This window comes from Oryzias latipes, chromosome 17, assembly GCF_002234675.1.
Source record: "Oryzias latipes chromosome 17, ASM223467v1".
Classification (NCBI taxonomy): domain Eukaryota; kingdom Metazoa; phylum Chordata; class Actinopteri; order Beloniformes; family Adrianichthyidae; genus Oryzias; species Oryzias latipes.
In genome coordinates, this window is record NC_019875.2 from 15,130,474 (window position 1) to 15,143,853 (window position 13,380).

Consider the following 13,380-nt stretch of genomic DNA (forward strand, 5'->3'; position numbering starts at 1 on the left):
GCTGCAACACTTCTTTACCATTTCTAAAGATTGATCAGATATGTCCTTGTAAATTTGCAGCGTTTTTATTTCTGAGAGATTTCAAATAGAAAAACACAGTATAATTTTTCTTGTTATTTTATGAATGTTGGTGGGATTTGTCCAAAAAATGAAAGACCCCTAATTTAGATATAAACTGCTGTTGTGTCTAATTGTATCAGACAACTTAGAAAAAAAAACAGATTAAAATCTGATCTCTCTCTCAACGAGACACAAGATTTTTTTTTTCCTGTTGACATTTTCTTTCTCTTTTTATACAAACATGACAGACACTTGACACTGCACGGTGGCGCGGTGGTTAGCGCTCACAGCAAGAAGGCCCCCGGTTCTAGTCCCGGCTGGGGGACCTGAAACATAACATCAGTGCTTGCATGTTCTCCCCATGCATGCGTGGGTTCTCTCCGGGGTCTCCAGCTCCGGTGCCCACCGTCCAAAAATTGGCAACTCTAAATTGTCCCTAGGTGTGACTGTGTGAATGCAACAGACTGGCAAACTGTCCAGGGTGGACCCTGCCTTCCCCCACAAGTGCCTGGGATAGGCTCCAGCAGCCCAGTGACCCCGAAAAGGACAAAACGGTAGAAGATGAATGAATGACAAACACCACAAAGATGCTCACAAGTCACTTTTTTGTAGGCTTTGGTCACTAATGTGTCACCTCACATTTATAGTCCCCAAATTCTTACAACGCCACTTGAAACCAATAACCAGCATTTTGTGTTAATGTTAAAAAGTGTGACAACTTTACGACATCAGAAAAAGAAAAAAAACAACCAAGGTTTACATTCCCAAATAGTTCAAATCTCGTGAATCTTGCTCCAGGCTTTTTTCACAGCTCTATTCTTATATATGAAACCACTTGGTGTCTTGTAATTCCAGCTGGACACAAATCACAATTATAAATTTCTCCTCAATGATCAGTTTTCAAATGGTTGACACTTCCGTGAATTAAAAGGGGACGCCATCCAAATCCGAGTGCCTGATTGGTTAAAGTTTGCCCTGGTTTACCTTCAATGCACATTCAATGGCTGCACGTTTTGTATGTGGAGCCCGAAAATGGTCGTAGAAACGTGCGTAGCTACTTGTGAACGTGACAATAAATGCGCCTTTATGCAGGCTTATATTGACTTTTCACTGGAAGTGGCCACTTGAGCACGCGTTGCAGAGGGCAGTATGAACACACCATTAGAGTCAAAAATGCTTAGCCCATTGGCAGATTTTCTTTGAATAAGCAAAAAATAATAAATCTGCCAATGGGGTAAAAAACATTGTCTTACCAAAAAAAAAAAAAAAAAACATTCTTGTCACTAAATTTTCTCAAACTAAGATTATTTTGCTTTTCAAAAACTTTCTTGATAAGATGATTTTTCTTGCAAAAAAGAAAATACAATTTTTTTCATGAAACAAGGGTCTCTTTACTTTCTTAAGTTTAGGTTTTTGCAGTGTGATCATGCACAGAGTGAATCTCCTACAGAGATGCTCAAACAATTTACAAAAGGATCACAAGAAACGGAGTGCTTGGAAACCAAATAGAGAAATGAGGGCTGTCTTAAGAGTTGTGCTCATGTCTACATAAAGCTCTGTGTGCCACCCCTTAATCCCACAATCCAACATTTGGAAATCTGTTCTGAAACTGTTGATGTCTGCAAGTATGAAGTTTACCACTTAATAATAGCTCTGTAAAATGTAAGCGTGCGGTCTTGGTCAGAGTAAAGTCTTGATTTAAAACAGAAGCTGAACAGAACATTTGACACTGGTTTTATTCAAATAACTGTTTTGTCATTGGATGAGGATCCAGTCTCTTAAGAGGTAATATAACTTAATGCCACAGAGCAACACTGATTACAAAATAAAAATAAAAATCCTTTAGGTTGGTGTTTAGATTGACACTATAATGATGGAATAAGTTTGTCAGCATTAAAAAACATTCACCTCGAAGGCTGTTCAGTGTTGGAAAACACATTCGGTGTCTACCCACTGCTGGAAACTTTGACAGTCTGCACCTCTGAGATATGAGAGGATTTCTGGATGATGCGGCTGGTGAGAGTTGTCCCTGCTGTCTGCTGCAGAGCAGATGTTGCTCCAATGCTGCAGACCCTGGTCCTGAGGGCGCTCCCCGATGCAGGTCTGGGTTCGGAGCTGCAGCTCCACCCTGTGGAGATACCTGGCATCAAAGCACCGCTCGGCCCCTGAGCCAAACTGGTGAGAGCTACGGCAGCACGGATCTCCTTCCAGCCTTGGCAGTCCTGTCTTGGTTTGCCTCGGTCCTGCTGATGAGTTCTGTCACATTACAATGATTTGTAAAGATTCACCTCCAGAAGAAGTCAGAAGCACAAGTGGTTTCTGTTTTCTATAATCTAATGTAGGGAAAGAAGAAGAGGTGCACTTGCCTGTCACGTTTAGTCAAAGTCCAATCCGTTGCATCTGCAAAAGTAAAGAAAAGTATTAACAGTTCAGCTATTAATACCTTGTGAGGTCCCCCAAGGTTCAATTTTAGGCCCACTACTCTTTAATCTATATATGCTGCCACTTGGGGACGTCATCAGGAGGCAGGGTGATGGTTTTCACAACTATGCTGATGACACACAACTCTACATCGCGGTGTCTCCTGAATTATTAATCATATACAGCAGGGTGTCAAACTCATTTTCACCGAGGGCTACATCATCATAACGGTTGTCCTCAAAGGGCCAGATATAACTTATGCATGTGACTAAATGTAATGAAAAATAAACATAACTACTCCTTAATGTTAATTGCACATTTTTTATTTACTATAACTTTTTAAAGTGACAATTACAGTTGCATAGAAAAAATATTTTTGCTTGTCACTCGAGCATAAATACTTTTAAATTTTGTCCGCTCATTAAAACCCACATAACTCCATTGATGAAGGATCAAGCTGTCCAAGTGAATAAAGAAAAATAACATAAAACTGAGCTGCAAAGAACATGTATTACACGTGTTACATTTGACAAAACATGGCTGCACACAGCCTTGCATCCAACTGATGGTTTGATGGCAACAGTTTGTCTGCATACACACATAAGACCTGCAAACATTGAATAATTACAACAGCAGCTACACATAAATAATATGTAATCAACTGAATATTTTTTTTATTTAAAGAAATTAAAAACTTTTATGCCACATAAAATGACATGGCCTTGAGTTTGACAAATGTGATGTACAGCAACAGTTAAAAGTGAAGGGTTTTATTAAAGTTTTTTCTGACTTTTGTTTGTCAGTGTGTTTTTTTTTGTTTTGTTGCCCCTTTTTCTTATACAAATATATAAAAATAAACAACCACAGGTTATGAATGAACTTATTAATAAATGCTAAACAGTACTTTTTATGATTATTTCTTTAAAGTAAGGGGCCAGTGTTCTCTCAGAGTCAAGAAAAGAAATAATCTGTCAGTTTTTGGTGCAAAGAGAGTTTAAACATTGTGGAGTCATATTTCTTTCCTAGCAAATCTTAACTTTGTGATCTTTGCACACCAATGTAATATTTGTAGAACAAGTTTTCCATTTCAGCATTGGAACATGACCATTTTTTTTTCATCTGACATACAGACGTTGGTAAAAACCAGCTTTTCTTTTGAAAGCAATGAGCAGAGAAATGAAAGGCCCAGCACAGCCTTTCAGTGGAAACCGTCCGAAACAGACCCCATCTCTGCTTTCTGAGGGAAAAACAGGAGCCAAAAAAAACTTCTTGTTGACAATAAATCATCCTTAAGCTTAGTGCTTTTCTTGCTACTGAATATTCTTCTGCATTTTACTCCTAAACCTTTCCAGGAAAGTAGTTTTGATGTATTTATTACAAAGAAGTAGCATTACTTCACCTCTGTTTGGTTTCAGATTTTCAGAGGGGATCAATGTAAGCAACATTTTATCTAGTGGTAATGACTCTGCTCCCTGTTTCATTTTAGAGCTAAAATAAATCAGTTTTAAGTGGGGGCAACATTTTTTTTCTTTTCCAAACCAGTTCTACAGTTTCTCGAGAAGCTGGTTTGTTCCTTCTGCTGCTATTGCTGAGATTAAAGAAAAGAAAAATATCCACCGCTAGAACTCAGTTCTAGATGTTTTTATAGCTCTCGAGCCTTTTGCACTCGTTGTGCAAATGCTTCAACACGATAAACAAATACGATCTTGACAAAAAACTCTAACAGTCTGTTTCACCAATGCCTTCCAATCCATTATGAGTAAATCAGAGAAGGCTCTGTGACTGTCTCTAAATATATGAATCCACTATTTAAAAAATTAAATACATACAAATCTGTGGATACTCTGCATGTAACAATATTGGAAACTTTGTTTTGTGCCCTTTTAAAGGAGTTTGCCCTTGAGGGTGAAGTCATTGTGGAGATGAGAATATAATTTAAGAGGTTTATGTTTAAAAATAGAAATGTAGATAGAAATAGGAATTGTTTGGATAAAGATCTTAAATAAGTTATTACTGTAAATATGTGGGTTACATGACTACTACGTTACTACTAAAACATCAAATAATTTGCTTAGTGTGAATGAATCAGTAAAAAATATACGTTTGAATGTTCATGTGTATATGTATGTGTATATAAATAAATATGTATTTGGTTTTGCTTTTCACGGTTGTGTCCCATTTGTTAACTTGAATTTAAGTTTTGTTTCTGTCTAAATTCTGTCCTTGTTGCTTTGGATGGACTTGGATAAGCATTATGCTTCAGCCCAGTTCTTTTTGGCTAATGCTGATTATTATTTAAAAAAAGTAAAGATGTTACCTTTGAAGAAGCAAATAAATTTCAATTTCAATTAAAAAAAGGATTCTGATCTAACAAGACTTATAATATTACAAAACATTTGCAAAAACATTTCATAACCAACACTCACAGAGTCACAGATAATATTGTGACTTTTGAAATAAAGGTTTAGATATAATAAATTTTTACCAGTGGCTGGTGTATTTGTTTTTAGGATTTAGCTTATGAATTGCCATGAAAAATCAGTGTAGAGGTTTCTTATTCAAATTGCAGTCTAAATTTCATTTTAGTGAAACCAAAACTGTGGAAGTGATTGCATGAGTAAAACAAATGTAAGGGGTGCTCCCAGTAAACTTTGGCACACTTGGTTTTATTTGGGGAGAAATACTGAAAAATGTCTCTTTTTTGTAGTTTGGCTTGTTTTCACACTACACTTTTGAGGGTGTTCAAAAGTTATATGGTTACATGTGACAATCAGTGACAAAAACAACAATGAAAAGCACAAAGAAGAAAGCTAAATATTAAAACTTTGCAATAAGTAAGAACATTGTTGTGTCCTGTTTTTCAGAAGAAAATCACAATTAATTTTGAGTAAAAGTCCCATAATGTTACATAACATTTGCTTTCTAACATCTTTACTTTGCCAAAAGAGTGACTCCTACATCGGTGCATCTTTTCTAAACTCACACCTGTTTTCTGAAAGGATACGCATTACACTTTAAATAAAATTGTGCCTCTTTTCACATTATTCCTTCCATATGGAAATGCTTCTATTGTCCCCTCCATGAAAAGTGTCATGTACTATAATATAACTTCAGAAATCCCAGCATAGAAGACAAAAGACACTAGATGGAATCGTTTAAAAGCAGATGCAGAAGTGGTCTGTGCATTTACATTTTATACAAAGTAAAAACAATCAGTTTCAAATACTTTTTTTTCAAGATACATGAAACTTTGTTATAGTTAATTTTTCTACATTTTTCCTTTTTTGTGGATGAGAAGAATCATGGAACAGACATTCTTAATACTCCACATCAAAAGACATTTTTCTTGCGTTTGTGCTTATGTCTGTAAAAAAATATGACTATATGGGACTTATGGGCCTCTTGCAGGCTTTTTGTGTCTCACCTGGCTATGATAGCTTAATTGATTACTTAAAAAAAAATCTTTGGATTGGAGACCGTCTTTCCAACAGGATTTAGTTTAAAATCTGCATACTTCACATCCACACTATTTTTGCCTCCAGTAATGTCTTCATTTAGCATCTGCCAACAGATTGTTTGTCTGTATTTGATCAGCTAATGTCTGCAAAGCCGTGCAGATGTTGCCGAAATGAATATTAGTCGATTTCAAGGGATCAGCGGATGTGCATTTAGATCCCACCCACTTTCACTGATTGACAGACAGACTCATTCTGCTGAAAAAGCTCATTATGAAATAAATAAGTCATTCTGAAAAACAGCAATGTGAAATAAAAACAAAGCTACTTTGAGAAAATATTGATTTTGAAATCTGAGTTTCTAAAACAAAAACAAAAAAACCATAGAATGACTATAATATTCTACATGATTAAAATTAACATTTTAAAATGCTGTTTTAAAATAATAAACAGATTTTTAAAAGCTAAACAAAATACATTAAATAATATAATGGCTAATTTAAAATCTGTGTGCAGGTTTTTCACAATTTTGTGATCTTTTTTTATGAGAGATTTATTGGTTGATTGTGTGATTGCATAAGGTTATATTTAATTTTTTTTAATTATAAGCAATTTGCAGCTCCAGCTCCAGACTAAACATTTCTTAAACCTATTTTAGTTATATTTTAGGGAGTCAAAAATATAAACAATGCAACCACAAATATGTTATTCTGACAGTTTGTGAACAAATTACTGCAGGTACCCTTAATAAAATGTTGATATTTGTCAAATATCAATTCAGTTTTTTTCTAAGTAAAACGTGCTGCTTATTTGCATAATTGTATATATTACATTACATCTGACAAACGTCAATGCTCCATGTTATCAAGTCTGGGGTTTTCTTTAGAAGCTGGGATATTAAGAATAAAATAATATCTCATTGCAGCCATAATGATGACTTTTTTATAATTTATGGCTATGAATTAAAATCTTTCTTCTGGTTCAACTTTTTAACAGATTTTGAAAAAATTAAAACCATATTGGTGAGATTTAGATTTCAAATGGCCAAACTTGCCTAGTTTAATTTTGAACTGAAGTCAACCTAAAGTGCTGAATTGCTTTCAGAAAGATTTTCACAGCTTTGACTCAGAAATCACATTGATCTGAGCAGAAAAGCAACAACAGGAGAAGTAGACCATGCAGGTACAGAGGCTTTGAGGGAATAAAACAGCAAGAAAAGGAGCCAAATGAACAATAAGGGGGTTGCTCTGTGCTGCTTCTCATGAGCGGTAGCCCCGACACAACAGTTGCACAACAACAAGACGTTTCTATCACTCTACAGACTGCTGCAATTCTGCTCCTGGCTGGGGTTTCTATTTCTCACCCTGGGAGGAATAAAGTCTCAGACATTCTGTAATTGTCCTTGAGAGCGGGCTGGACATTTCCACCATGGCTTAAAGCTGAAGCGGAACAAATGGCACACTCTAGTTTATGGAAATTACACTTGCGGTGTTTGATGGCAGCCAGGAGGAGCTCCTTCCAATTTCAAAATAAGGAATTCTAGCATCTGCACGAGTCTTTACTGGCGATGTTTGCAGAGACTTTGGCTCAAGCCTGTGTATGGATTTGAGGCCTGTCACCATGCTGTGCTCCTAATTAGTCTGAAAAGACACAAAGGTGTCAAACTCGACCAATTTTGGTGCAATTTCATCTTGCAGAGCTCTTGAACTTTTGGTGGAATGCCAGTGATTTATTACTGTCAAGGTGCTCTGAGGAGCCAAGTGGAAGTTTCTGTTCATTCTGTTCTTTTACTGTACACTGCAGTGTTTTAAAAAGGAACTGAGGGGAAACTAGGCAGTTAAAATGTCAATTTGCCTCACATTCTGCATTAATCTCTAATTAACGAGAATGATGCTATGCTCTTGTAGCCAGGGGTTGCGGTAAATTCTCTTTATTTTACTGGTAATTTGGAATGATTGTGATTCCCTATTTAGGCCTCCTAACTTGTGCTGGAAAAGGGGGGTTTAGTTTATAGTGTTAGCATCGTGTCTCTCACCCATCTGGTAGACAAAGTTGGCCTCTGTTTCAGACGAGGAAGCTGGAGAGACAACATCCTGATCACAGTCGTAGGACTCAGAGTGGTTCCTCATTTTCCGGGCTGAAGAGATGTCCTCCGCCTTGGCTCCTATCATGTGCCGCAGGCTGTCGTTCAGGTAGCGATTCAACAAGCTGCTCTTATACTTGGACGGCGGAGACGTGCTGTCGTCAATGCTGGAGCAGTCGGCAATGGCAAGAACGTTGCTTTTATGGGAAGGCTTCCTGCTAAAGTTTGACTGGCTGGTAGGAGTCTGCATGGTACAGTCCTCATCTGCAGTGAAAAGAAATACAACAGAGTCTGGTTTTTCTTTTAAAAACCGTCATAACAAAGATGGTTTATGCAGGCAGTGGAAAATATCCCTGCTTCTCTTGACAATTCTGGCTAAAAGGAAGAGGCCTTTACCATCTGTGTGGGTGTCGTCGCTGCACACACTCAGCCTCTCGGCGTTGCCCTGGATGTATTTGTTGTACAGTTTGATCCTGAGGGCCCAGCTCAGGTCAGGCTGCCTCACAGTGTTCTTCAGCCTTCGCCTGGCATTAGCAAACCAATTGGAAACCTGCACGCACATGGCAAAGTTTCGCAGAAGAGCTGGCTCACAAAAATTTAAAGCTTTCCCTGCAGGTAATCTTGTCTTACCTGCACCAGAGTCATATGAGAACCCAGAGCCAATAGGACTTTCTCTGTCTTTGTAGGGTAGGGGTTGTCTCTGTGCTTGTAAAGCCAATGTTTCAGGGGACGGGCCATGTTCTGTAGTACCTGTCTTTTGTGGCGAACTTTGACACCACTCAGACTAGACCTGATGTAACAAAAGGCAAATAGAATTTTTAAAAATCTTTTTAGAAATGTTGTACGTCAGCATAATTTCACCTAATATTTTTTTCTTATAGCACCTGTTAAAGGCTCTGTCATTTTGATTTACAAAAGTTAATTCAGCAGTTTTACTAGTGACCACGCCAACATCTCAGAGAGGAAACTTCATACCCATATCTTCTGTACTTCAAAGCAGAGACGTTTAGGCTGTCCTCCTGGCAATGCAGCGGATCCGCGCTCTGCCCGTCTGCTAAAGTCATCTGAGGTAGGTCTGCACACGTCTGCATGCTCCTCTCAACCCTCTTGCCATCATCCAAACAGAGCACAGTGTCACACTTCATTGCTGCAACTTCTTCCATTCTTTTAGAGATTACCCTCAATTGACAGGTGCATCAGTGGACTCCCAGATTGATGAAGAAATGGTAAAATCCCATGATAGGTGTGATGTTAAAGAGCTGAAAGCATTCCCCTTCTTTAGTTGCCCCCGCACAACAGTTGATGACTGACTCCTACACAGAAATTTGGTTTTAAAAGTCTGATGATGCTGTCTGGTTTAGCTGGGCTTATCGAGGACAGTTCAAATAACCTGCTGCACTGCAGCCTATTGGCCCTCTCGCTGTCCAATCCCTTCTTTGGAAGCCTCTGCAAGGAAACCTTGAGGAGCAGCAGCCCACCCCCAGTAAATGAGAATTATTGTACTTACAAGTAAACTTAGTTATTAGATTTACTAGTAAGAGTTTTATTGAGGCAGACTCTGACGAAGGTCAGGTTTGCCTTCATATTTTTTAACCTAAGATGCACGGTTCTTGTGGATTTTGAGGAATGACTAAAAATACAGTCTGCAAGTAATTATCTTCAGAGGGCTCTGGAGAACTTTGGATGAAATTGTCTCTAACAGGCAGCAAAACCATTAGTGAAATGTGATTCTTCAGACTGCAACACAAAGGAAAGGAAAATTGATTTTTGTAGCCACATGCTTAAATCCCTGCATTCTGTGAGTGCATTAAAAGATTACAACTTTGCATCTTTTTAATCCGTCAGCAGCATAATGGACTGATTAAAATATCATATTAATATTGTTTTTTATGAAATCTGGATTTGGAACAACAATGTCATCAACAAGGTGGGGTAAATCAATATCCTTACGGAAATAAAAGCCCAATATATTTTTATTTTGCTGCAATTTCAGTGTTTTAAATGAACTAAAATCCAATTTCTCTTGGCAATTTGATTTAAAATAGTGTAATTTCTGTCTGCATGTGAATGATTTCTGCGGCATTTGGAAAGAGGCAGAGTTTCAGTGCTTTCAAAGCTGAAAAACACCTGGACCAGAAGCATCCCCACAAGGTGCAGTAAATTCCTGGCTCACATTCCAGGGCAGCATTTGGAGAATACTACATGCTATCACACACCATTTAACCCTGTCCCTCTGTGATATGTTCACCGGCTAGACTGTTGATATTAGCTCGGAACATACTTACATTTGGCAGCCAAGAGACTTGTAAAAAACACAGTCAAGATAATATATCTTGTTTTGTTTGGAGTATTTGGCCCTCGTTTATGTGTGTTTAGTGCATGTTTTGCAGGTTCACAAACTCCGGGTTCATCTAAGAGGCAAAATGTCTGGCGTTAACATAGAAACTCTTGTGTCTCTTCTTCCTTATTGTTATTTACAACTTATTTGGTGGGCTTTCTAATGCTTTAAAATACTGCTACATGCTGTAGCATTACACACTTTGTTACAGTTAATCAATTTCACAGCTTTTTGTTGCACCCAATGGGTTTGTTTCAGTGTCATCTAACACTGAAAGACTTTAGCGATACAACACAGAATCCAAATGTTTTGGCCAAGTATCCCTATTCAGTGTAGGTAGGTAATGTCAGTTCTGACATGCGGTTTTTTGCCTGCTCTGCACTGTACTGTACACAGACATTTTATTCCTTCTACAGGGCTGCATGGGGGTGTAGTGGTTAGCACCGTTGTTTCACAGCAGGAGCGCAATAGGTTGAATCCCAGTTGGGTCCTTACTGTTTGGATTTTGCATGCGTGCATTTTCTCGGAGCACTTCGGCTTCTTCCCACAGTTCAAAAACATGTGTCCTAGTTTGATCTGTGACTCCAAATGTCCCTTAAAAGAGAGAGAGAGTATGTGTAGCCCTGTAATGGACAAGCATATTGCCCAGGATGTACCCTACCTTTGCCCCGAAGTAGCTGGGAAAGATGACCTTGCACAGGACAAAGTAGACGCTGGATGCCGTTCACTCAACAATGGTTGGATAGTTTTTCCCATTAGCAAGTGGATGGAAATACAGTGTATAAGTTGTATGAAAACACTAGTGAAGTTTGAGAAATAGCGCAAAAGTTCTGTAATGCAAATTTAGTCTTAAAGATATACCCTCCTTGGTTTTAGTCAGTAAATTTTCATTTCTTTATGTCCAGTTTAAACTTCATAGTCATGGCATCAATTGTGTTCGGTCCCCACCAAAACTGTGAGGCCTAGTTCATACTAAGATTCGCTGTTTTCGATTGCTGTCCGCGATAATTGTAACAAACTTCTGAATGGCATTTATACTTTGAGATTCTGTCTTGGTAATTGTTATAAACAGTGCTTTAGATGGGCTGGTACTCACCGGTACTCAGTAGAGGTGGGGGGATTGATCTGTGATCGATAGGTGAATTCTTGATACTAGCATGATGAGATTGATACTTTTGATATTTTCGTTACAGTTTTTCTTTAATACGTTCTGTAAAGAGTTTGAATTTACTTATGGAGTTTATGAGAGCGCTGTGTCTATATCCTCCTTGTTTCATCGGGCAGCTGAGAGATTCATTGAAGAGCATCATATCTGCACTAATGGCTGGATTGTTAATGGTGATCTTTACATTTTAGTATTTACCGGGATTTATACCACCAATGGGTTCCTCTGCGGCTGTCTGCAGCTCACTGCTCCCCCAGCTGTCAAATGTGGAGAACAAATGGGACTAATGAGACTTTAACTTAACTTAAGTACAGTGTTGTTTTTTTTTGCTTTTTTAATACTAGTGACTCTTTTTTTTATTACTGTCTTTATTTAAAAAGAAACACATTTGTGGTCCTATTTTTTATTGTCACGTTGTAGCAGCTTTCTTTAGATTTTGCACTGTTTGCACTATTACTCTTTCTTATTTCGTATTATTACGCATAGAAAAAAATGACTTCTATTTATTAATCAATATTTACTTTTACATAAGCACAGTTTTTCTGAAGATACTTACACCTAGATAAGATTGTGGTTAGTTAATAGTGCAAACAACAGGGGTCTGCACAGGACTGGCACAAGTTTGGGTCTCCCTGTGCCAGTACCCAATACGGTGTACCCAGGTAAGGAAGGGTACACCCTGGACAGGTGGCCAGTTTGTTGCACGGTCACACAATTACAAAACCACAGTCACACTTATGGACAACTTAGAGTAATCAATCAACCTATAAAGCATGTTTTTGGACTGTGGGAGGAAGCAAGAGTGCCTGGAGAAAACCCGCACATGCATGGGAGAACATGCAAACGCCACACAGAAAGGTGGAGTTTGCATTGTTACTGTGAGGCAAAGGTACTAACCACTGTGCAACCTGGTATTGATTAACCCGAGTCATATTTGTTTTTGCTAGTATGAAATAAGCGTGTTTGGGGAAAATACACCAAAACCAACTGACATCATATTCTGGGTCATGTTTGCAGTGGCAACTACAGTGAACATGGGTTTTCTTTGGATCCTTCTGGTGTCTTTAATGGCATTGTTATGATCTCAGAGAAGTGCCTGCAGATCCTCATTGCTGTCGTGAAATTATGTACACCGACAAGCTTTGCTAAGGTTTGGTTTTGGCTTGACAGACAGTGTTTATGTGTTGTGGCGACCAAAGAGCAAGCAATCATACCAGTGGCTTGATCTTAACTCATTCGAGTCACCACCTTCTTTGCATGCCCAGTCTTGTCTGACATTTTTAATAATCTTGCCATATAACTGCAGTTTCGCCCTTCCTTGTCATCTGCTGCGTACGGAGCCCCACAGCACAGTGAGCCTTTATGAGTGGTCATAACTTTGAGTTGAATGACTGTGAAGGCCTCAGTCCCTTGAAAGCCTTTTTCATTTCCCCACATCAGTCAGGCTCCTCTTCCTCCCAAACATGACATGACAGACGCATTAACACTCCTTCACACCCAATTGAGTAACCAAAAAAGAGGAAGGGATCAGCATGATTTGTCCGGGAATGCAGCTATTAAGATGATTTAGGTGAAGATCAGTGGGGGGCATTCAAACATGGGTACCAGAGTCTCACTAATGCTGAGATGGAATCAATTCAATGGAACTGACACATGTAAAGATAACATTTTAATATAATAATTACAAGTGTTTTAACGTTTTTATTTGATTGTATATTACATATCATTTTGGTTTCATGTAGAAGTCATTGGCAATATGCATTCCTGATGACTGCCAATCATATTAATCTGGTGTGGAGTACAGTTAAAATGAGTTGCAGCACTAGATCAGTTTATACAATTGATAAGTTTTAATTTT

At 38.3% G+C, this 13,380-nt stretch overlaps 1 protein-coding gene across 1 annotated transcript; it reads right to left on the reverse strand.

Annotated features, from left to right (window-relative positions):
* Positions 1-1,778: 1,778 nt before the first annotated feature.
* On the reverse strand, positions 1,779-9,605 carry LOC101168740 (homeobox protein Mohawk-like). Its single transcript, XM_011486423.3, has 6 exons — positions 8,995-9,605; positions 8,650-8,809; positions 8,416-8,569; positions 7,972-8,283; positions 2,427-2,460; positions 1,779-2,316 (listed from the first exon to the last, which is right to left on the reverse strand). The coding sequence occupies exons 1-6, from the start codon at positions 9,180-9,182 to the stop codon at positions 2,007-2,009; spliced, it is 1,158 nt and encodes a 385-aa protein (XP_011484725.1). The 5' UTR covers positions 9,183-9,605; the 3' UTR covers positions 1,779-2,006.
* Between the last annotated feature and the right edge of the window lie 3,775 nt (positions 9,606-13,380).